The 26,161-nt window shown below is 38.9% G+C and overlaps 1 protein-coding gene across 1 annotated transcript in view; it reads left to right on the top strand.

Moving 5' to 3' along the window:
* The window catches only part of LOC104521207 (target of Nesh-SH3-like), a gene marked incomplete at its 5' end in the record, with an annotated part of 42,399 nt that extends 16,600 nt beyond the window's left edge, over positions 1-25,799 (top strand). Inside the window, 7 exons of the mRNA XM_029083794.1 lie at positions 24-236; positions 4,902-5,013; positions 16,682-16,761; positions 18,307-18,336; positions 19,325-19,486; positions 23,399-23,512; positions 25,684-25,799. Coding sequence (XP_028939627.1) covers positions 24-236; positions 4,902-5,013; positions 16,682-16,761; positions 18,307-18,336; positions 19,325-19,486; positions 23,399-23,512; positions 25,684-25,799 — 827 coding nt within the window. The remainder of the gene's footprint in view (positions 1-23; positions 237-4,901; positions 5,014-16,681; positions 16,762-18,306; positions 18,337-19,324; positions 19,487-23,398; positions 23,513-25,683) is intronic.
* Positions 25,800-26,161: the final 362 nt, after the last annotated feature.

Raw genomic sequence — 26,161 nt, 5'->3', positions numbered from 1 at the left:
CCGCTCTTTCCTATCGGTCTTAGCCCCCCATGTCAAGTACATGAAGAAAGATGAAGATGTGCCTTGCTCTATCACAAGCTCTCTTGAACATTTTCCTCAAGAAGAAGGTGGCAGCAAGGAAGAAGCTACTCGTCCTCCACAAAATCCTCCAACCAACCTCACGGTGGTGACTGTTGAGGGCTGTCCAACTTTCGTCATATTGGACTGGGAAAAACCAGACAATGACACTGTTACTGGTTGGTTTGATTTCTTTCCTCCATTTTATCAGGATATAGTATTTCCATCTTATTTTTACTTTCACAGTGCTTTTGTGACATTTTAAAATTACTTTTAATCCCCAGTGTTTTTTGGGGTTTTTTGCTACTGTCAACTCCAGTGTGCGTAAGAAAATGCTACTAGATTAGAACAAGATTTTCACAACTATATCATTGGTGTCAGTGATGACACAAAATGATACTTAAGGAGTATGACTCTGTATCTTCTCTTAACTTCCTGCTTCTCTGTGTACAAGATCTGGTAAGATCTAGTCAAGAAATTCCAGCAATGTGACAATAGTCTTTATTATATAGATGCACACACATAATGAAGACATCTTGACTTGAGGATGTTGTTCATCAGTGAGCTGGACATACAGAATCATTTTGGTTGGAAGATCATCGAATCCAACCATAAACCTGAAAACTTACATCCGTCTAGTAAGTCAGTAGAGCTCTGACAGCATAATACTTGCTGTACCCACTATAGGGTCATCAAGTTCTCTATGTTAAAAACATCTGTCTTTTCCATTTCCAAAGGAAGGGTTTTGTATTGAAAACAAACCCTCATATGTCGTGCAGAAATCAGTACATAGACAGCTAAGCCTGCAAGATGACCATTCATAATTTTTCTGTTGTCTTCTGTATATCAACACAAGCTTAACCAAAATTGAACATTTAAATCAATTAACAACAGAAAATTATGGTTCTTCTGTACTGTCAGGAAAATGGCTTATGTTTTTACTATGGACATACAACTTTGATTTGCACTGGTCACATCACAACCATGACCAAACAGATTTGGCTGTGTTGCATTACAAGCAAGTAGAACAGATAAAACTAAGAACTGTGAGACTGAGACTTGATCATGAGCCATTCACTTCAGCATGTAAATGAGATGTTTTCAGATGTTGTTGAATGCCCATGTCATGAGAGACTTCAGTGCAGGGGTGTAATTAGGTGACTGTCAGAAGCAAGGCCACTCTCTTCCCCATATTAGTCCTTCTTTGATATTCTAGAAATAATTACTAGGTTTAGCCTCTATTCTTCCTTACTCTCCCCGACATTTTGAAAAATAAAAAATACAAAACCAAAGGGACATTCAAAACAAAAATTAGCCTGCACTTTTTTCTTCTGGGTAAGAAGAAGAAAGTTAGCCCTGCTGCTGGATTAAAATGGGAATAAAAAGAGACTGTAGGTTAATAAAAAGTACCAATAAGAGAGAATCATGATTAACTGACTTACCTTCCATTATGTGCTTCATCCTGGAAGAAGAGGAAGTCTGAGCTTATTGCTAACCTTAGAATTAGGCTGAAGATAGGATCTCTGTGAGCACTCCCCATTCCAGGCAGTTTGGTAATGCTTCTTTTTGTTCAGGGAAAAGCCTTTTTGTTGCTGTTGTCATTTGGAGGCCTCCTCCACAGACCAGTCCTTAGCTTGATTAGATCAGATGACGTCATTTAGTCTGCAATGTTTTCTTAGGAGTAGACCTGCTGTTTTTCCTTGATTATGTTAATGAACCCACTGCAACAAAACCATTTGTATTGCAAAAATAGAAAAACATTTCCTCTATAGCTGGAAAAACTGTCAGTGCATGTCATCTAATGATGAGAGCAAGGCCTAATTTCCTTCTAATACCATTTCCTTTCTTTTTCGATGTGGGTTGTGAAATACAGAGCAAGCAATGGTCACTGTTTCTTCTGAGACTTTAGGTGGAAACCCTTACTCTGCTCAGTTGTAATTGGCATTTGTGAAAGTTAACTTTCTATGAAGTTTTGTCTCTTCTATAAGACTATTCTGTGATAACTGAGACACCTGACATACCTTTCTCCATTCCAGGAAGGATTAAAACCTTCTGCAGAATATATGACTAATACTCATTTTGCTTCATTGAGAGAAATTTTAGTTTTCAGTCTAGATATCTTCCTATCTAGATGTAACAGCTTTCCCATAAATACCATCTTCATTCTTTTTAACTTCAATGTGCAATACAAAATGTTTGAACTCTGTAGCTTACAAATACTCTCATTGAGCTTGTGTCCTTCGTCTTAACTTCAAAAAATTACTCAGTTAATGACTCATCCAAGGACACTTTCTGAATTCAAGAGAAGGCGTTGAATCCCATTTTTGAAAACAGTAATTACTTCATATTGGCACCAGTATGACATTACTTGTTTAGACAGACTTAAATCAAGTTTTCTGTCATCTCTTTTTATTTTTGTAGTTTATACATGTTTTTTCAATCATCTGATTTAGGCATCACATCTCTTTTATAAGGCACTGTTTCAGATAGAACTGAGGAAACAGACAATGTAAGTTATTGAGCCAGTTTTTTGAATAGGTTACTTCACCTGACTTTTAGCTGTGCACAAGGGGCTCATTATATTGGATATTTCTAAAAACAAAATTATACTACAGGAATAGAAAGATCTGACAAATAATAAGCAAAACAGTGATCAAGTTTTCCTCCTTATTTTCATAAAGGCTGCAAATATCAGGACCCAAGACCATTTTGCTGGTGTTCCACTCTTCCTGTTGTGTTGCCACAGAAATGTAGAGCAGTTTATTGTCTTGTGCACTGAGACTCATGCGCTGAGTAACAAGCAGATACTGGATGTGCTCAGTAGTTCTTTGCATGTGTGTGTGTGTGTGCACGTGCATGCCCATTCACGTGTGCTGTATTTTCTTTTCTGACTTGAATGAATTAAAAAGTTCGATCACATGTTGACTTGAGGCTGGAAGAAGGCAGAAAGGTTAAATTCCTGTAAAATTACCTACTCATTCTCTATCTGAATGTACCTAAGGCAGTGCATATCCACATGCTCTCCCATCCTGCCTAATAAGCATAATTTCTCTAATGAGGCTTAATTAAGGCAAATAAAGGGGTTTTGTGAGTTTTTTTTCCTCCATGGTTCACTCAGCCTTTGGTGGCTGTATAGGAAAAGGTCTTTGTTGCCCAAAATGAAATCCATAGAGAGAAAAATCAGATATGTTTTACACAAATACATTCTAACTATCAATGCTTGTGTCTTCGGTTGTTGCATTGGGGTCCCACTTGAACAAATGATCTACAGTAAAAACCCTCTACTTACTTTTCTTTCTTTCTTTGTTTTCTTCCTGCCCCGAGCATATACAGAGCAACATAAAGTTTTATGTAGCTCTGTATATGCTCTAAATAACTGAGTCTACTACAAGACAAAGACAAAAAGATGCTGTGTGGAGGTCCCTTTTGAAACTATTGCAGTAAATAATCTGAAATTCAAATGTGCATACATGTATATGATTGCTCAGATTGAATTGCAGTGGTTTAGAAGCTTGGAATTTTTAGAACATAATTTTTTAGAGCTGCTCTGCACTGAATTCTATTGTCTTACATAATTTACCCCAGTGGTTTTGACAGCTGCTTTTTGCACAGAAGAGTGCAAAAGAAGCCATAGTTGCACAATTGAGGTCAAAATCGGGTCAATTTGTGTGTGTATGCTCATTTACATACACATCTCTTATGTTTATTAGGAGTGAGGATCTGAGAGTCCAGCAACAATTAAGAGTATTTTTCCTTTTTAACACTGAATCCCATTGCATGCATTTTATATTTCTGCATGGACAACAAATGGGTCTCCTTGTATTGAGAACTAAAAAATTTAGCAAAAAAAAATCCCTACAGGTTGCTAGCATTTAGTTAAGAACTCAAAAGTTAATAGTATCATTGGAAAAAAGCAGAAAAAAAAGTAATTTTCTGTAGGTTTTGTAGCTGTTCATAGGTGGTCTCTGCCTTTGCCCCCATAATGTAATATCTGCTTTATTCATCGCTTTGTAGATATAACTGCTCATTGCAAATGTTCTTTGAAAATGTTCTCCTTTGCTAGCTTACAATTAGTAAAACTGCATTTGGTATAGTAGGCAAGTTTTAGGAAGGGAAAAGGAAGGGACTGGGGAGGTTGTGAATTTCTTTGTGAAGAGAGGAAAACTAGTGATATACTCAGTGTTTTTTATTAGAAGAGGTAGTTATTAATTGGGACAGACATTGTCTGCTGGAGAGAAACTACCTCTTGGAGAGGGCTATGACTGAAGGGGTATCTTCCTCCCAAACATCTGTTGTTAATTCCCTGTTCAGAACAAGTTTTGTGCTTGATAATGCATCCTAGTGAGATGAAAAGAAAGTAGTGAGCTTCTCTAAATCATATAAATACAGAAATAAACTTATGGCAAATTCCCTAAGTGCATGATCCAAGTTAGTTGTGCCGTTTCCTTTGGAAACATTAAAAAAAATAGGTCTTATTTTAAGTTTATCAAAGTTTAGGCATTTAGAAACTGTACTTTAATCTTTGATACCTTTTCATTCAAACTGCAGAATGCTTATACTTATTTGTGTTTGGAATTTTGTCACTAGTGTACCTTTGGGCAGAGGTGAAATGTTGAGTATCCTCTATCCCACAATTGAATTATGAGGAAGGACAAGGGGCTAGGCACTCAGCAATCTGGAACTGGATCTCTCTTTCCTAACCATTTTAGAGTATTAATATCCAGACTGCTTCACACAAGATGCCTATTAGACAGTAGGAAATCAGATGAGAAAAGAGATATCAATGAAGAAGCTCAAGGAAGAGCCATTATTTAAGCAAATTTCTCTTTACTGTAATTTTACAGAGTATGAGGTTGTGTCAACTGAAAATGGACCAAGCGAAGGTGAAAAGGAGAAATCGGTTATCACTACAAATCAAACCCATTCTACTGTGGAAAACCTAAAACCTGACACAAGGTAATTAAATAAAATAATTTGCTAAATTAATGCAACTAATTTAAACTGTCAACTGTCTGCCACTTCAAATGGAAATACATAGGCATGTAAGACCAAGTTGCTTTTACTCCTGTTCTGATGGGGAAAAGGTATGCTTTGGTTGTGCTGTCTTTTAAGTTAACAGATAAGACACATCTGAGGAATCTTTAAGAAATTTCCAAGGGTGTTTATCATCCGGACAAACTGCAGAAGTGACCTGCTCTATAAGAATGATTAAGAGTCAAATGTAAGAAAATGGACTGCTTTTCATTAAAAAAAACAACAACAACAACAAAAAATCTCTTTAATTTAGCAGATAAAGAAACAAGGTAAACACAAGAAATATAAACCTGATATGTGAGATCAGGATTCATATGTACAGTTGTCGCTGTCTGGGGTTTAAGGATGTTCAGCACAACTGATGTAGGCTGCTTGCCTATTTAGGTGGATGTTCATCCCAATAGGAATGCAAGTTAGACCACTGTACGCAGCTTGACCATTGCATTGGCCCACGGAGAGGAAAGATACATTTGTCCTCTATATGCAGTTTTCTTTCAGTGTCTCACAACAGCTGGCAAGTTAAAAATGGTCAGTAAATTTCAGTTGATTGTGTACATCTTGTGCAACTGGACCAAATAAGTATTACAATTCTTTAAAAAAAAATCTCATAAAAAATGATTCTTCTTTTTTGTGGTAATATTCAGAGCAGGGAAGAAAATCACTTGTCCTTTATTTGTGTTGCTTATTGAATGCATGAGAAAGTTTATGAATGACATGTTTTTTTTTCCTGTAGGACCATCCATTTGACTTTGGTAAACAGATTTTTCTGTTTCAGATAAACTGCTGTTTTCTTATTATCCTTATTATTTCTATGATCTTTAAATTGGTAAAACCATACAAAATTCTGCATAGAACCCATCTCAAACCTTTATTTTTCAGCAATGTATGGTTAAATTTGGGTTGTTGTTTCTCAGCTCACGTACTTGTGACCAGCAGCTCCTAGGAGGAGCAATGAGGAGCTATTGCAGAAAGTGGAGGAGAAGGGAAGAAAATCGTAAAAGAAAGTCTAGGGGAAACTGTGATACCCGAAAAGAGCTTCTTTGAGAGACTCCAAAGCTCAGAAGATGGGTTAGAATTGCTGTGTATTGCCTCAATACCTCTATTATTTCTTAAAGCATATGGCTTATGAAAGGGTGAACTGCAGCTATGTTGTTCTGTCTTGTGAAGAGGCAATTATGATATATTAGCAATACAGCTAGAGACCAAGCATCAGTTTCTTCAGTCTCTTCCTCAATCAGTTGAAAAGGCTTAAATGAGACAGCAAAACAATATATTTCTGGAGTAGCAACTGAAGAAAGGCAATAGGTGCTGCCAGACTTGTTAGGCCATGCTGTTTGTGTTTTCATTTCAGTTCTGCTTTGAAATAGTACAGTTGCATCCTTGAAAAGAACTATGTGTTACTAATGAGATTCTCTTCAATTACACACTTGAACTCTTTGTGGTGACAGAAATTGGGTGAATTTGTTTAAGTGTTGAAAAGACATGGAAGCAAAGTCAGGTTCCTTGTTGCTGAGAGCAATGTTCATATGGCCAACAGAGAAAGGCATTTTCAGACTGCTCTTCGTTCAGAAAGGAGGCAAGATGAGGCAGGCAAACTCAGCTGCCACTGTTGGAAAGATCATAAGGACGGCAGGAGCTATGCAGAAGCAGATAAAATGGTTTTTAACTTTAATTTGTAATACTGTCAATCCTATGAAAGGAATTTTGGGGTTTTGTTAAGCAAGAACAGTCCAAAGACCATGGAGAAAATCTGCCCTTTGGAGTGTGGTTTTGTTGCAAGAAGCTAGATAAGAGACCAGTATGGGCTGGTGGAGGCTGAATGAAGACATAAAGGGACAACTTTTCCTTGATGGGGTGGTGGCTATTATCCCCACCCCCCAGCCTCAAAAGGGAAAGACAGTGAAAGTCCTTCTGGATTCATTAGGCCATTGCCTGAAATTGAAAACTTTTTATACAAATCACAGTGGTGCATGTCCCTCGAGTCCCACAGGATTTAGAGGATGTAAAGACCTTCTCAGAGTGGTTCTGTTCTATTACACTGACATTTCATAATGTGTGTTTCCTGATTTTGAGGATGGCTTGAGAGCTTTGGCAGAGGCACGAGAAATTATTACTGTTGCCATTTGAATCCAGACTTGTTGGCACACTAAATTCAGGGAAAATGAGAAAGTGATTAAGACAACTGGCATAATGTAGACAGTATCAGTGTTGGAAGGAATGGCATATGTCCACAGCAAAAGTCTCCTGTCTGTCAGGAGCTGTGAAGAAAATGTAGATGAAGAAAATGGACCTGTGGACAACACTGACTGAAAATAGGAGGATGAGAGATAATGAAGCACAGCTCAATATATTAATTAACAGAGTCCCTGAAATGTCTGCAAATTCATCAAATAATACACTAAGACTGGGAAGCAGACTTTTCCATAACTAGCCTTAAAGGAAAGAGCTGTAGAAGAGGTGAAGCTGGAAAAGAAACTTGGAAGAGAAGAAGAAATCCCTCTCACAAAAATGATCAACACTGAGAAAACTACCAGCAAGTGTATGGAAAGAGAGGTGCTCAGTAGCAGGTGGATTGACTGGGGAAGAACCTCTTGGCCTTGAAACGGTTTGGAGAAGCTGACAAGCTGAATTGGAGAGTCTTCTTTTTCCAGCTTTCCTGAAGCCATCAGTGAGGCTGTGTGAATCCCATACACTGCTCTGAGGGTTCAGTGTATCCAGAGCTGGAGACAGTTCACAGACCTAAGCAAAAACTTTCCAAGAGGAATAAAAATGTTTGTGAATGTAGCATCTCGGTCTCCATGGGTAAAGTTAAACCAAAAAAATCCTATAGCACCAAGAGAGATGAAGCCTGTAATTCTCCAGGTGTGTGTATTTGAGGAGCAGTGCATCACAAAGATGATCTGCAGTCACAATGCCCGAGGTCTATCATTCTGCTGAGGTAAATCAGGTGGGATACGTTAGTGCCTGGCCCAGAAGCTAAGGAGTTAATTGCCCACATTGAGCAGGAGGGAGGCAAGACAAACAACTCTTCAGTGTGAAGGGGGTAGAACAAGCAGTAAGGAAAAACTGGGTGCATCTGAGCCTGCCAGATCATGCTGTTTGTTTGCTTTTCTCTTTCACATTCTTCTTTCAAATAGATCATACTGCTACACCTCTGGGAAGCTCTGCAGTGAGCCAGACACCCGTCTTCCTTTGAGCTGGCCTTTTGACAAGGCAGCTTTTAAAGATTAGGAGCTAATAACCAGACTTTGAATATTCAAGAAATTTGGACAGTGTTAGGGAGGAAGTAATGAGAAACTCTTACAATCTCTCATGAAAAATTGCATGTGTGGCTGCAACTGTCAGTAAGTACAAACATAGAAGTTAAATGGGACACAAATTTCTCTGAATCAGAGGATAACCATGTAGTATTCTATGTGTCTATTTAGCTGTCTGAAAAGTGATTAGATCCAGAAAAATTGCACTGGCTGAAAAAGAAAAGGAGTTTTGACTTTCAGTACAGTTATCAGGTATTTGGTTTTAACAGACTCATACCATGCTAATATGGAAATGAGAATGGACTTTCATAGGCATGCAACAACTTCTGAGGGTTACTTTTAAACGAACAAAGTTGTATGGCAATTTGTCATATTTCTTGTCCTGTAATATATATGCCAGCTTTTTGTGCCCTTGGTGGCTTGATTGCAAGACATCGAGACTCTGAGATGAGAGTAAAATAGTGATTTGAAAATCTAACTGTGAGGACATACACCCTTTAAATAAATGTGGGACTGCTTTCCAACACAACTGCTTGATATTAAAAAAAAAAAAAAAAGGTAAAATAAATTCTAAAGGCTCCTGCACAACGTGATATTGCTGGAGTGCTAAAATCCCTGGGTTTTGCCCAAGAAAAGGCTCATTGTACCCATGCTGTTCTTTCACAGTGAGGCATGCTGGACAGTTCACAACACCACAGTCATTTAAAGAACTTCTCCTTTTAGGACAAGTACCTTGGCCTCTTTTTCATCTGGAGAATTGCCAAATATGGAATTTATTATAAAATCTTAGACAACTTCTGATAGTTTAAGTAACCTGGAAAGTTCAAATCTTGACATCCATTATCTAGTTGGTCAGAGTTCTTGAAACTGCTGCTGTTCCTGGCACTAAGATGCTGTCTAGGTCCAATCTAGATTTCTGATTAATTTCATCAGGTATTTTGCTCCTGACTGTAACTTTTACTTGAAATCTCTCAAAGCATATAGTATGGTTGTGGTATGTGAGATATAGATAGATATATATATATATATCCTTCTTGTACAGATAGTTAATTGGATATAACTTTCCCTTGGTTTATGAATATCTCTTTTTAAACATTTCTATTATAGGTGTGTTTCTGTGATCTAATAATCACATATACACAGCTGTTGATTACAACTTTGTACTGCAGTTAGCTTTTGTTACCCTTTACATTATTTCCAAGAATTTTAGAGTAGATCCTGGTCACATTTCACTCAGCCCTCTTTTCACTATCACACTTAAACGCACACCAAATTTTCTGCAATTTTTGCCATCTTTATCCTTCAGTTAGTCCTTCACTTCTTAAATGAGTGAAATAGCCAAATTCCATTCATCATTCTTCCTTCTAGTTAGTCCGAACCAAGTACTGAGTTAATCAGTTTTTACTCTGTTCAAGCAGTGAGTGTCTGTAGTTGCTGTGCTTGTTGATCAACCCTGAGAGACCTAATCTATCTTATAAATCGGCCCTGTCATGAAAAGGGGCCTGGACCAGATGACCTTTGTGGGTCCCTTCCAGCCTAAATTATTGTATGATTTTATCTTTGGAGTAGTTTCTGATCTTGTAAATCTCAGCTTCGCCCATTTTCTTTAATGCAGGCCAAAGTGGTTTTGTCAATCATTCTTGGCAAAGAAAAATGAGAGAAGGGGATGCATTAGTATGAACTAATCTGTCTATTTAATTTTTCATCCTCCACATGGAAATTCTACTATTTTTATACTGAGAAAATTGCCACAATTTCTTTGAAAAATGTACCTTTTATTTCACTTAAAAAACAGTCAAAGCCAAACTACAACACTAATTGTTTTGGTCAAAGAAATTACAGTTTAGCTCCCAAGTAGTCATTTGAGGAGTGAAACCTGTAATATTCCATCTAACTTGTCATACAGGTCCCTTGTTTTTGAGTTTCCTGACAAGGCTGCTGCTCACACTGGAACTCCGAGTTTTGTTGGCATACCCAGGACTTTGCTCCTTTTCTATTCTTAGTTTTACATTAAAAGCTGCTCTTAAAAATAAAGTATTACAGTAGCTTCTCCTGTGATAATAGTCAAGCAAGGTCTCCAGTGTGTGAATCAACGTAAGGTCATTATCCACAACTTTCAGTATTTTCCTCCTTGAGGTGCTTGTTTGTAATAAACCTTGAGAGGTCTGAGATAAAAACTGAGCTTACTGTGGTTTTTGTTTTCTTCATTCTGTCTCCTGTAGTAATGACACTAGTCATCTGCATCTTCTCTTTCGTTAAAATCGATTTCACTGACCTGGAGTTTTTCATGGAGATTTCCTAGCCTAGAATATTAAATGCAGATGTTGTTATTTTTTTGCTTCCAATTCAATTTTCCCATTTCCAAAGGAATTTTAGGTTTGGTTTTTGGGATTTTTTTTTACAAGTTTTGGAGTTTTCTAACTCCTTAAAATTGATTTATTTATTTAAGTCTTCCAGTCGTCTAATATAGTATCATTTTGACTGTTTCTGCTATTTCTGTTGGTTTCTCTGCCTAAATATGTAGTTCTTATTTCTGTATCTGTGCTCTATCTTGATTTTTTTTTTTTTTAATTAGGTGTACATTTTCTCTTTCATCCTGGTGGTTTGCTTAAGGGCAGTTAAGTTCATAGAGCATACTGCTAGTGTCCAGGAAACTTTGTAACACTAATTTCTATACAAGCCTTCAAAAAAGAGTCTGAGTATTGTTGAAAACAGTTTCCATGCATGTTTGTGTTGGCAGTAATTGGAAGGTAATAAAGAAAAATATTAAGACTGCAGTGCCAATAGCTCTGGGGAAATTCAGGTAGCCATTAAAGTAGAGGATGTGTCCCACCAGCCTGCTGGTGTAGATTTTTAATAGGAAAAAAGTATTAGTAAGAAGCAAAAAGCCTGTGATGCTTGCATTCCACAGCTTTGTAAAACTTTGCTCTAGGTATTGATCCTTTGCCTATTTAAGTAGTTTGGTGATTTCAAATATACTTTTCTCCTTTTTAAATACATTTTGAGTGGTATCTTTTGGACCTTTGGGTTAGATTCTTAGATTGTATTCCAAGGCAAAGTATATTTCCAGCCATAAGGAATAGAAATAACAAGAAATGTTAAGGGAAAAAAAATATAAAATAAAATAAACCAAAACCAAATCCAGTGCCTCCCCCCCCCAAAAAAAAACCAAAAACCAAAAACCAAAAAACCAAACCAACCAACCAACCAAAACTGTAAAGTAAATGTGAACTGTTTAGGATATATGCATGTACCAGACTGTTTTTATAATGTATGTAGATGGTTTCCTTCAAAATTTTTTTCATATGTCTTACAAAAATTGTGAAACAAAAAGAGAATGATAGTATAATTTACTCAAAGGCCATACCAAGTAAGTCCTCAATCCTTTATGAATAAGCTTTTTGTGCACTCATACACAATAATTAATATCTACCTGCTCATGCTGTTATTACCATTATCTATCATTTTGTATTGCAGTTAGCACCCAAAATGTGCTATTCACATAAGAGAAAAAAATCTACCAACACAGAGAGCTTAGCTTTTGTTAATAACAAGGGTCAAGAAATGAGAAATACAGTGAAAACTGCAAGGCAAAAAAAATCAGAAAGTGGCAGAAAAATGCTGGAGTTTTTTCTACTCTTTATTACAAAAGTAACAGATTTTTATATTAAATTGCTGTTGATGTCAAGGTTCATGGGTGAGCATTTCCCATTTCTATCTGCCTTTCTTCCAGCTTGATTAGGAGAAAGACTCCTCAGACAAACCCAGTACTTTTTTTTCTTTCTCTTTTTCATTCCATTCTCTTAAACCTAGTTTTATTTGCTATATCTGATCATACTGCTATCCAAGCGCCTCTTCTGAGACAGAGAAGCTCTATACAGTGAGATGGTCCTGCACGATTGTCATCTAACCACCAGCATCTCCCCAGCAATTGACCTGAAATCCCAGGACTGTACTCAGCTGCTCCAGTCCTCCTATTACGGTGAAAATCTCTCTTCACTTATTTTCAGTTCTGCAATCTTCAATCTGCTCTTCCTGCATGATTTGAAAAATGCAGGAGTGTCTGCATCTGCCAAAGTTCCATGTGGGATAGCAATTTCCTATGCTGGAAAAATATGCTCTGCACAGTAATTACTGTAAGTCAAGTCCATTTAATCTGCACAAGGACTTTTATTGTCGTAGGCAGTTTGGGAAGATTTGGGAGGCCTAGTCTCTGAAGTTTGTAGGATAGCAATCTTAGAGATGTTAGAGGTGTGACACGTTAGATTGCTGCATATATTGAGTAGCAGAGTTTTTGGCATCGTAGGCACACAGATATAAAGATGCAATATAGACTCCGGTTTCTCATTAGTAAGTCTAGCTAAGAAGTAGACATAAGATAATATGCTTTCCTATTTTCCTTTATTTACTTTGCCCTACATACTTTCCTGAATCTCTAAGCAGGTTTTTCCCCTCCCTTGTGGTTTGTATAGAAATGCATAACATTGCAGCAGGTACCCTTTTTCACTATTTACTTCTGTTTTTCAAATCTTTCACCTGACACACGAAAGAGAGACATTAAATGGTTTTATACGAAGAAAGCCACAGCATGACTTTAAAAGTACAGTTAGATCTGTAAACTCTTTCAAATCATGAGCTCAGTCTAACTTCTCCTTTCTCTCCCTTTCAGTTTTCAGTCAACTACTTACTTCTCTTCAACTCCAAAAGTGGTTGTTTCTGGTTCTTGCACTGTTGCAGCCACTGCTATTGTTTCAGAACTGAACTTGGCAGAGAGGAGTCTGTGATGCTTGGGCAGCTGTGGAAACACCTACCACAAAACTGTAGAATTGTATATATTACAGTTCAAAAAATTTACTCTCTAACATTATCAATAAGAAGGTCCCCTAACTGACAAGCTAAACTTTGGACATTTCTTTATTACTTTCCTTTTCTCCAATTTTGTTTATATATTTACACGAGCTGAAATCTCTGTGTAGATTTCAGTTCTTTATTTCAGTCTTGCTGTAATTTTCCCAACTGTGGTTTGATCTTTTGCAGAGATCCTAGTGATCCCTAAACCACAATTTGAAAAACTGCTTGGAAAATATTTAGTCTTTAGTTCCTGTTTTGGTCTTTTTATGGAGTTAGAGAATTGATGGGTCCAAGTTCATCGACTTTAAGTTTTGTGGGAACAGAACTGTTTCATATGAAGAATATTGCCTGATGCAACCCAAAGTAGGGCAGTTCAGCTCTGGAGGACAATATATTTATACAAAAATCAGCAAAATACTTAAATTTGCTTCAAAATCCTCCAACATCTTGTCCAGCTTGTGACTTTTTACCTGACAGAGGCATGTAAATCCAGCTTGCAAAATTAGTGAAACCCTTATATATCAAGGTGAGATCCAGATATGCTGATTGTAGGTCTTTATCTTTAGTTTACCTGTTTACCTTTAGTTTATCTTTAGTTGCCTGTGCCATTACTTTCTGAGTCCCTGCGGCTGCCCAGTCCAGTTCCATAAGAGGATTTCACCTGCTCCGTTTTTGTCCTTTCTTTATAGCCAATCCTATGGAATCAAAAAACTCTAGGACAGGAATCCTAGGCAGTACTCTTCATATTTCCCTTTTGATTTCATACAAAGGCACATAAACAGATTATTATCATCCATAAGGTCAAACCAAAAATTCCCAGTAAAGCCATAGAATATGCCATGTTGAGCTATCAATCATAGAATCGTAGAATGGTTTGGGTTGGAAGGGACCTTAAAGATCATCTAGTTCCAACCCCCCTGCCATCAGCAGGGACACTCCCCTAGACCAGGTTGCTCAAAGCCTCATCCAGCCTGGCCTTGAACACTTCCAGGGAGGAGCATCCACAGCTTCTCTGGGCAACTTGTGCCAGTGTCTGACCACCCTCACAGTGAAGGATTTCGTCCTATTATCTAATCTAACCCTACCCTCTCCCAGTTTGAAGCCATTATCCCTTGTTCTATCACTACCTGCCCTTGTAAAAAGTCAAAATTACAATAATAGTTCTAGATAAGGTGTTCCTGCTGTGAGCGAAGCAGAACTTCTTTGTAGTCTTTTATCTGTAGGTGCGCGTTAATTTGTACATTGTCAAAAAATGTATCTTTCAGCTATTACTTTAAAACACTCAATTTACTAGCAAATCTTCATTTATACTTCAATGATTCTTCAGAAGGAAATTCCAACTGTTCTGCTGAAGTTGTCTGGATAACGACCTTTCCTACTAGATGAGAATACTCTTGGCCAAAAAAGTTACACTACCACATGCCCAATGTGAATATGAACTGGTCAGATCCAATATTTAAAAGCATGTGTTTGTTTAAATAATTTGAAGTTGATAATGAAGAAGACTTTGTGTCTATATCTTATTATTTAATTTATTATTTATTTGATGTCTCCCTTCTACAGTAGGGTAATATGAGTTGCTCAAAATGGTCTTGCAGCATGTTTGAATAAATGTAAAGATTACCACAAACAGACATTTTAAAGCTCAAAACAAGCCCATGTTTCAATTTAAAATGTCTACAAATTATCCACAATGCATCAGTTCAGCATACCAATCTTTGTAAGTATTTCCCTTAAAAAAAAGAAAAGAAAACCCTAGAAATAAAGGTAATTGCTTATGTAAGCAATTTCAAAGTTAAATATTGTCTTAGAAAGACTGTGGATGGAAAAAAGTTGCATGGTACTGCATGATTAGTCCACTGAGGTTAATTAGCAAGCTGTTCAGGTTTTGCAGAATCCAAGAAGCAATGAGAGGTAATCCAAAGTTTGGATTGAATTATTCTGTCTCTTGTAGGGGCTTGTAAATGGAGTTTACAAATTTCCAACCATATGGAGAGTGGTATGGATTCTTTTTCTTTAGAAAATTGCTGTTTGGAAACAATTTCAGCAATACATTACAATGCTATGTTATAGTCATGAGCTAACAAGTTATCATGGGTGAGTGATCCTTCATGAGTCAAAAGCTGCACGTTTATTTGCTCACTTCTGAGATTCTCCTTTTGCTCCGTATTTGTTCTCTAAATTAGGCCCATTTTCCAGGCCTACACTCCTTTTGACTCGTGTCCTATGGATCTTTCTCACTGATGAAGAAACACTGTGTTAAGAGATATATGCGCTCAAAGTGTATGAAAAGTCTCTCTGTAGGTGTGACGCATGGGACAGGTTATTGCTCATAGCTCATGGGGAAGGCGTGAAGAGGGTGCTGTTGATGGGGTGTGTACATCCTGCACATCAGGGTGCTTTGGCAGGGTGGGCACACAGGTCCTAGAGAGGCACTGGGCCATTGCTGAGCAGTGAGGAATTCCTAGGTGCTGCTAGCCTGGAGCCAGGAGAGCTGAGGTAGGGAGATACAGAGTGTGTAGGAAGGAGATACAGAGTCTGGTCCTCTGCCCTTGATGTGAGATCGTAGCTGTGTCCGGTGTGTAACTCGCTTTCCAGCCTCATCTGTGTGGTGTCTTCTGTGTAACACCCTTAGGTTTGCAACTGTCTTTCAGTAGCTGTTTACCTGGAAATTCTAATTGAAAGTGTAAGTTTCAGCTGAGCTTCAGAGTTAGAAACCACTTTGTCTTGCCTGTCCATCACTGTTGGTTCAGTATGGAGGGGTGGGAGAGGCTTACGTAGAGGAGTCTGGCTTGGATTTTTTTTCTTCAGTCTTGTTCCATTTTCATAGTACTGTGTTTGGTTCCCAGCACAGCTGTGATGAAAAGAGATCATGAGATAACTGCAGTACAGACTGGGGTTGTGCGATATTACTGTGAAAAGATACAAAAGAGAGACTGCACAATATCTTTTCATTACTTCTTATATTTACTATTAACATATATTCAAGCAATTGGATCTTTGCCTTGGGAAGACTTGCCCTGTGTTTCACCACTGGCCCTGTCTGTCACTGTTAATGGCCCTAAAAGGCATTGAACTGGAGGTTTGAGTTCTTATTGATTAAAAAGTATGCAAATAAATAGCAATGGGCTTCACTCAGTCTCTGCTGATCAGTTTGCTTCTGACCTCACCAGAACTACTCCCTTTGCCAGAACTGAAACCACATGTGTGAGAGGAGACAGACTTAAAGCAGTGGTGGAGTCAATCAAACTTTAATAGTATGTATGCAAAGGATTATCAAAAGGACTGGTAAATTATGTGTTCAGAGAGGCCTTATACAGTTAGGACAAAGAACAACTCAGCATTTTCAGAGCAAGAAATGAGGCCTTTTTATTCTTCTCCAGGAGGCGAGTAGCACCAAGGTGTGTGATGGCAGTTTGCATGCTCCAGACTCTGAAAGAATGCTTGGTTTGCAAAATTTTAATCTCTATTTTATTCCCCAGTTATGAATTCCACGTGAAACCTAGAAACCCTCTTGGTGAAGGTCCAAGTAGCAACACCGTGGCATTCAATACTGAATCAGGTAAGAACTTCCAAAGGTCTGATCATCATTTACAGCAGCTCTAGTATCCATGTTTGTGGGATATATGAAAGGCTCTCTTGCTTCATTTTGCACATTTGGTCTTGCTCTTTACTGTCTCCAGTTTGGCTTTTTACTACTGAGCATGTTACGGTACTGCCTGGAAGGTCAGCCTGAGATCAGGGCTGCGTTGTGTGAGGATTTTAAGATGGCCAGACTGTGGGAGAAAAAAACAGGAGCACAGAGAGTTTGTGTGGTGTTTGTTGTGAAGAAACTAATGTTATTCTTAGAGAAGGCTCAGTCATTTAAGATTAATTTTCCTGACCTTTTTGTGTTTATCAAACTCATTAATGACTTCTGGGTGGAGACCATAAGGTTTTTCTTTGGACTAGTGTGTTTATAGGCACTTTTGCTACCTGTTCAATAATGCTGCTGTATAATAGTAATGTCTTTTGGCTGAAATAAGGATTGAGAAATAGCAGTTGGGAAGAGTTGATGTCACAGTGTGTCCTCTTCCATCCTGTTTACTCTCCTGTGAAACTGTTAGAGGTGTATACAAGCCTGTTTTGACCATGGGTTGGTTCCCAAATTAAGCCCTATCTGACTCAGAGGTGAGAATCGGAGAGTACCTTTGCTTTCCCTGTTCCAGTTCCCCATGGGGTTAACTACAGCTGACTTGTTGACTTTATGCAAGCAAGATACCATCTTTTGTGTAGAAGTGTTTATTGCTTGATAGTACTTCAGGACCATATAAAACACAAAATGGATTTATCCTTTTTAAAAGGACTTTCTCAATCTGCGCTTTGAGCCAGGTGTAATAATGTCATAGTCCCCATCTAATGCTGTCCCTGATGGATAAGAGTTTTGGCTGAGCAAGGGATTAGTCAGGGAGGAGTTCAGACTACGCCACACGTACTTAAAAGCTGTGAATACACTCTTTGTAATCCTAGATTGTTAAAACTGCAAAAATGTTTATGCCAAGTGCAGTTTTCATGAATGACAAGGCTTATGTTCTGTCTCCTATTTAGCTTGGACAAATTAAGCAGTCAGTTTTATTTTTTCTTAATTGCACACATCCATTTCTCACTTTTTGGCTTTCCTAGCCAAGTTTTGTGTGGCAAGTATTACAGAGGGCTCCTTTTTATTATTTAAGTTTTGAAATTGAAATTTTAAAAAAGATGCAGTAGAACTGATTTTTGCTGATTACAGGTTTAAACTCTTGTTTTTACTAGAACTGTGTTTGACTGGTATTGTCCTATAAGTAAAATTTTTAAAAGCTCATTAATATTATAGTTTGACATAAGAAATACATTTAATTGTTTTACTTTAATTGTAATTAATTTTATTAATATATTTACTTTAATTTTTATTTCAATTAATTTAATTTAATTAACTTTTAATACAAAAGTGAACTTTGCTTCCAAAACTCTTTCTATTTCACAAATTACAGCTTAAGTCAACTGTAGAAAATCACTTACCAATGCTTTTCCATTGAAATATTGGGAAAGTTCATTGTACCCTGACTGAATGTTTGTTTTCTTCCCCCAGCGGACCCAAGAGTGAGTGAGCCAATTTCAAGTAAGCATTTTATACACACTATAGTGTTCTTCTGATCAGGATTTTTTTCAGAAATAAGATAGCATACTTTTTACAAGGGGGGTGGCTGTACTGCACCCATCAAATGAGTTATGGAATCAAACAGCATTCGCACATGATTTCACTCCTTCCACCCATATCCCTGGTCAGGAATTCTAGCCAGGCTGCTTGTTTACCTGAGCAGAACACAATCAAGGTGATGTGGTGCTCCCATGGCAGCTGGGATGGCTTCAAACCAAACACAAATGAGCCAAGGACAGCCTTGTATTCTCTCAGCCTTGTCATTAAAGCACAAGAAAGCTCTGTAAAATGAATCAGCTACTCCACACTTACTCAGTGAGTTAAGAGGATACTGCTTTCTGCCATTGTGTTTCAGAGAAATTTTATGCTTCTGAAGGCTGGATCCAGCTCTGCTTTAGACCACTTACAAGGCTCTTGCTGTCTTTGGTGGGAGGTGGACTGAGCTTTTAAAGAACAGCTGAGATCACTCAAGCAAATTGGGCTGCTTTTTGCATTTCTAATGGATATTCCCTTTGACAAACACTGAGACACCACTTCTTTCCACATAATTCATGACATTTCATTTTTATGTGTATTTGTGTTAAATCACGTACAGTTTGCTGCAAGTTGACTGTCCTGGCTTGAACCCACTGAAAAACAGTGACTGTATCACACACTTTGTAAATGAGAGTTTTGCCAACACACAGATGTTGTCCCCCTAACAAGCTCCTAGAATGATCTTATTCCAAACTGGCAGGACACACAAAGAGCAGAAGCAGTTCACTGCATCAATCATATCTGCACCCTTTGGTGATTCCCTGACATATCTTTCATGTTCAAAATGGAGGTGAATCTGGTGCCATGGTGCATTCTGCTACATCAAGGTTTCTAGTTCTATTTATTAGAATATGTTTGTTGTACATAATTTTCTATGCAGCATCATACCAGCTTCTTTCTTCCTCTCCTGCAGTGGGAAAGGATGCTATCTGGACTGAAATCCCATTCAATTCAGACACCTATTCAGAATGCAAAGGGAAACAATACGTAAAGAGGACTTGGTACAAGAAGTTTGTCGGTGTGCAGCTGTGTAATTCTTTGAGATACAAGATATACCTCAGTGATTCACTCACAGGTAAGAGACATTCAAATCAATGTTGTCCACATTATACACTCCTTAAAGATATCATGGTTCCAGAACTAAGAGGTTTAAAAGGTTGAGCTCTGCTGAAGTGTGATCAGAAATGTTTAATCTAGTCCATAGACAGATTAATTATAAACAGTAATCTGCTTATGCTCAGTATCATTGATGTGTTTGATACTGAATTTCCGGACTCAAGAGTCGCTTCTCTATGGTGATGGTATGAATTTAGGTACCTGTTAGTATCCTGGGGGTCATAAAGAAAACTGATAAAGATCAGATCTCTGCCAATGAATAGCATATATATTGTAGAGATGTCAGATTTAAAGGGTAGCCTGGAATAGTTCTTAATTGGAAGATTAGGACCTAATTTTAGACCAGGATTAGACTCAGTCATTCCTATCCCATTTGTTAAACATCTGGTTATGTCATTACTGTGAGCCTTAGAAATACATGACTACAACTCTAGTCAACAGGTTTTACTCACCTGCTTTAACATTTTTGTTTTGTTTTCACATTCCCCATGTTTGCCTATAATCTCTTTTTGCCTCTTTTTTTTTAAATACATATTATGTTTTATTGCTAACAGCAGCCTCCTGGCCTTATCTTCTTGAGTTTTATTCAGCGTCTTAAGGTCACTAGTGGGTGATACATTTAAGACCTAAATGAAGTGACACATGCTGTATAAGCCATGGAAAAGCAGCCTGTAAAAAGTGGTTTTCAGTTAGTTGATAGTTAAGCAGAACTTTGTGTCTCATGTAGATTGTACAAGCTATATTTAGAAATACATTAACTTCTTATAGTCTGTCCCAAGCTCCTGGCTTTCTTCTCTATGAGGTCTTTTATCAGAGCTGCCTGGGCTACTCTATCACAGTGGCATCAGCATGGCATCCAGAGCACAAAGAGTATAATACAGCCAGGTACGGGAAATGTCTTTTGAGGGCAAATTAGGCAGCATGTTCATCACATTGGGTTCCAGCAACTAGGAGTAACTGTAGCTGAAAGAATCCACTTTCCTAACCCAAAGTGGCCCCATCTCAGAGGTCAGCACCTCACAGGATCAGGGCTCTGGTCTCTGTATGCAGGTACATGGAGAGAAGAGAGCAGGGGAGCGTAGGGAAGCCCATGTATCTATAATTTTAAGCTGCCCAGCTTTGCACGTGGCACCATTCTCTCATGAGCAGACAAGGAAGGAAAGCCCTGTCATTAATAGTAAGTACAATACTTCATACAGAAGTAATATCTTGGCAATTATGTGAATAAAAGAGACTGTTTTGAACAGAGGTATCATTCATTCAGCTGTTGCTGTACTAACCAGCTGTGATCAAATGACAAACCCTGGCAATGAGGCATCGTGTATCAATCACAGGACCAGCCAGCAGAGGAAATAGCAGTGCTAATCTAGCAGGACCAGACTACAGCCCTAAATCAAGTGAATTAGCACTGCACTGAAAGCTACTTCAAACTCAGAAGAAAAGTTTAATATACCGGGAGCCCATTTTCCTATTTGCATTAGATTGTTTTTATTCTTGCTGGAAGGGTGGTGATTTAACTTGGCTGGAGAAAGACGAGGGTAGCCACATGTATTCATTATACTTGCTAAGCCTGGTTCTTGCACTTCAATTGTTACAACCAGTGCTGACCAGTTGTCGCAATATTTGAAAGAATTGAAATATTTATGTAGAAGGAAAGCTGGAAAGCTGCTTTTCCCCCATTTCTTAAGTGCAACTGTCATGGCATGGGCCTCTATACACTAGTGAGACAGTTTCCAATGTGAAGCCAGACTCTGTTCTGATGTTTCACTGTCACACCTCGTCCCATGGTGCCCCTGAGTCCAGTGGCAGTGTATCTGCCAGCACTAGCCAGCTGGGCAACCTGTGCTGGCAGTGACGGGCTGTGCTGAGGTCCGAGTTCCACCGTACGCTGAAAATACCTTCCAAACCTTTGCTTAAACACAACATGATGTCTTGCAATGTGGGAGCACTGTACAAATGCTGTTGTATAGGGCAGCCAACAACCACATCTTTGAGTTCCGGTTTTTAGCATGAATTTATACTGCTGGTGTTGCAGAATTCACAATGTATAAAACAAAGATGGTATCTGATTTTTTTAAGACCACCCATAAGGCAACACTTACAGGAATAAGGCAAAAAAAAAATTTACTTTATGCTAGAATTGCCGTCCCCAAAAGAGAAAAATGAATCTAGCAATTTGTTAGCTAAGTATTCTTAAGTGTGTTCCTTTATTATGGAAAGAATTGGGCAGTAAGAATTCAGTAGTCACTAAGAATGCTGCTAATTTATGTTTGAATTCTGCATAGGTTACACTGTGGGCCAGAAGAGCGTGTGTGTATCTGAAAGTTACTGTTCTTGTGTTAACCATAAAAATATCTGGTTTATTCTGTCTCTCTTGAAGAAAAACTGATCTACGTTACACATGCCAGGACCGTTCTATAAACCAGCATCTACTGCTGTCCTCATTTAACAGTCCTCCAGAGCAGTGACTGTAGGCATTCCAGAAAAGCAACCACCTAAAAAAAAAAAAAAAAAAAAAAAAAAAAAAAAAAAAAAAGAATTTTTTGGGGGAGAAAAAAAAAAATTCAACAGCCATGGAAAAAAAAAAAATGCCGTTTTGGGCAGCCTGAATGTTCTTAATTTCAGACCAAAAAATTGCTGAGAGAAACTCCCTCTGACCAGTTCTCTTATGGGAAAAACATGCCTGCAGCCAAAACTAGATAGTAATAAATAATTTTCTAAAGCTAGAGAAGAACTACATGCACAGAGGCTGTCAAATGGAGGTGAGAATTTTTGGCAAAGTATTGATCACAAAAATATGAGAGTGTGTTTATTGGTAGGCTGCTCTTTTATGAATGGCACTTTAGGGAGCAGTATTATAAACCATCTCACCATCTCTCAAATGGCCAGACTGGCAGATTCAAGGCTACAGGACACACAACATCTAAGGAGTAACTGGACTTTCTGCTTAGCTTATACCCGAGTACTGAGCCTGTTTCTAAATGCTCTCACGTTTCCTTTCAACCTCACAACCAAAGGTTGAACTGATGAAGAACAAGTGCTGTGAAAGGAGTTTAGAAAAAACAGTAGGTTTATCTGACAATGTTTCCTGCCAAGGCTTGGGAAGAAGTAGCGTGCTTTCCTCCACCTCCTGAGCTGAATTTTACTCATGTCTTGCAAACTCAAACCAGTAAGTAAAAACATCTCTCTCTCAAAGCTCCTTCACTGTGAGTCCTCGTGCTACCAGGATAAGTGCAGCCTGTAACGTCAGCTCACGCTGCACGGGGCACTGGAGACCTTGTTTTCCGCTCAGTTGCAGTTGAGTGTCCTGTTAAGCAATCCAGGAAATAAATATACGGGCACACTTCACACTCTGGATAAACAGTTACTATAGAGAGGTCATCTATTTGTTACAGGATATCACTTGCACATAACAAGTTGTAAAAATATGATTTATAAAACAGGCCTTGACTGTGTTACAAGGTGATCAGTGAAAACAACTTTGAAGATACTGGGGGGCTTCCTGACAGGGAACCAAACCTGCCTTCCATTCACATCACAGCAAAACTTACCTCATTTTTAATACAATCAGGATGAGTTTCTAGGTAATAACAGAATATCACTTACTGTATGAAATGTAGGGAGGAGAAAAAATACATTCAGGCACAGATTTTGGCCAGGAATGGGGCACTTCTGTCTGCAGCCATGAATTAATTTGGAATTATGCATATAATGTTCAAATTGCAGCTACAGATCCTGAGAGGAGAAGAATGGCAGCATTCACCTTGGCTGCCCCAGGGCAAAGAGCACAGCCCATTGCTTCTGGTGGTTTTGGAAATGGCCCTTCCTAAACTGGATATGGATTTTCAACTCTGCTGCTTCTTTGTTTCAGGAAAATTTTATAACATAGGAGACCAGAGGGGCCATGGAGAAGATCACTGCCAATTTGTAGACTCATTCTTAGATGGAAGGACAGGACAGCAAGAAGATCTACCAGTCAAAGATGGTAATTCCTTACGCTTGTCTCTGTAGCAAACCCTGGCAATTCCTTTGTTTGTGTGTTTCTTTTTCCTGCCAGTGGATTCAGGGCCCACTGCTGTCGTGGGCGATGGAAAGGGACTACCGGCTTCCCAGGCAGAAGTGAGTCGAGAAGTTTTTGAAAATGAGCAATGGCTTATTAAAAAAGAAGGTTATGACTTGGGTCCTGTGAGGTAGTAAACAGCCTCTCTCCTGTTTAAAACATTCCAACAGATTATTCACAGTTGGTATTACATATTTAAACCCAACCACAACTTTGAGTTTGCGGAGAGGCATGAAGTGTTATGTTCAAACCAGCAAGGTTGATTTAAAGCGCAGTAAATCATAAGTTGGGCATTAAACAGCTTTGTTTAGTGCTAATAAGAAACTAAAAAGTTATTACTGGAAAATATAATTCATGCTGCAGTAATTCTGTGTGCACTGATTTGAACCGGGTGCCTAGAATTCCAGTCTGGTCTGAGTGGCCATGGGACTGGATGTCCCAAACGCAACTGTGACCTGCCTGGCTATTTTTTCACACGTTGCTGAGGCTCAAGCATAAGAAAATTGTATCTCTGTCAGCTGAACTCCTGCCTTGCGTGTTTGCAGCGGTGCCAGTGTGAGCTGTTCCATTCCCTTGTGGGGTAAGAACGCAGGCTGCACTGATACACACGTGCAGGCCGAGTGTGTCATGGAATATTTTACTGAGAAAAATATCAAAATGGTTTTCTGTACAATACCAGTGCTTTGACCAAACCTTCCTGCATGTAGTGCTTCACTTATAAAACACCTTACGGAAGTACAGAAATGCACTGAGGTAGGGGTGGGAGATTAACGTGCGTAAATCTTTCACAAGTTTTTCCAAAAAACAAAGTAAGTGAACAATCTGAAAGCTGTTTGCTTATGTGGTGTGGGGTTTTTTTGAGGGCTTTGCTTTTCCTTTACCAGGGAGTGTTGCCCATTTGTAAAGGTATTTTGTTTATATAAGGGATTATCTGAATTCAGTTTGGCGTTGCCAGGACAGCAGACCTCTCGGTTGTATCAGATTCACTTTTTTTTAAAAAAAAGATTTTATTAAAAAAAAAACCAACAAACAACCCAAACCCTCCTCCATTAAAGGCTTGCTACTCCAGCTTAAAAGAGATTTTTTTTTTTTTTTTTTTTTTTAAAACCAATTAGTTTTCAGCAACCGGATTTAATGGAGTGGATTCATGAGCTACATTTGTTTTTGGAAAAAACCAAACACCCAACAAAACAATCAATCAAACCAAAAAAGCCCCCACCTTTTCTATAGCTTGTATTTCTAGTAACTGAACTAACAGAGGAAAGAAGAGAGGGGTTGTCCATGGCTGCTCCATTCCTCCCCAGCTGCAGCAAGCTGAGTTCTGTTCAAACCAGAACTAACCACTTGTGTTTGGCCTGCAGTGCAGGGAGGGCGTCACCACCGCTGTTGTGTGTTGGTCACACCTGCACACTTCAGCCACATGGACAATTTCTGATGCTGGGGGTTGAATTCAGCGCTAATTGCTCCCTTTAGTTTTTAACTTAACATGAATTGTTTGAAGGGGAAGTATGTGTATGGTCATACAGAACAGATTTAAAGCAGGAGGTACAATCTTTTGCTCAGGGCCAGGAAGATAGTGTGAAACATCCCCAGCCATCGAGGGTTATTTAGCTTCCCTGCAGCCACGGGTAAGTCTCAGGGGTGACAGGCTTCACCTCTCCTGTGCTGGGCTGCAGCAAGCCCAAGCGCTTCTGCTTTAGTTTGAGGTGGATGGCTGGACAAATGCCAACTGTTTCCGCTTGCTAATGGATGGAGGGGCAGCAAACCTGTTTGTGGCAGGTGGGTTAGCAGCTGAGCCGAGGGTTATTTAGCTTCCCTGCAGCCACGGGTAAGTCTCAGGGGTGACAGGCTTCACCTCTCCTGTGCTGGGCTGCAGCAAGCCCAAGCGCTTCTGCTTTAGTTTGAGGTGGGTGGCTGGACAAATGCCAACTGTTTCCGCTTGCTAATGGATGGAGGGGCAGCAAACCTGTTTGTGGCAGGTGGGTTAGCAGCTGAGTGACTAGCTCAGCAATTAACGGTACGCAGCCTCCACAGGGAACTCAAAGGAGGCACTGTCTGAGGGCTTTGTGCAAACACAACTCTCTTCTCTGTTCCAGGATTTTTTAGGGCAGTTCGTCAGGAACCTGTCAAATTTGGAAAAATAGGAGGGGAGACTCACATTAACTATGTTCGCTGGTACGAGTGCGGAACATCGATACCTGGGAAATGGTAGATGCGACACGAACTCCGTGGAAAGGCCCAGCCCTTACCCCGCACTGTGCCCGGCTGCCCAAAGCAGGCTCCAAGATGGAAGCGTTTATGGGATGCCTGGCACCTCAGGCAGTTTGCTGATGTGCAAAGGTTTGCTGATTTGCAAAAAAAAAAAGCCTAATGCCAATACTGCATTAATTGTGTAATAGCGTAGGCTGCTTACTGTAGTTATCCACTTTTACAAATTTGTTTTTAGATTTAAAAAAAAAAAAAAAAAAAAGAAAATCCCAAACAGGCTAGGGACATTGTGTAGGATAATGTATAGGGAAGCTGGCTCCCTGTTCTTGAGGTATGGTTTATATGGTATTTTAAAAGATACGGTGT

Source organism: Antrostomus carolinensis, unplaced genomic scaffold (assembly GCF_000700745.2).
Source record: "Antrostomus carolinensis isolate BGI_N321 unplaced genomic scaffold, ASM70074v2 scaffold18942, whole genome shotgun sequence".
Lineage (NCBI taxonomy): Eukaryota > Metazoa > Chordata > Aves > Caprimulgiformes > Caprimulgidae > Antrostomus > Antrostomus carolinensis.
The sequence above is the reverse complement of the archived record's forward strand: the minus strand, read 5'-3'. Positions and strand labels throughout refer to the sequence as shown.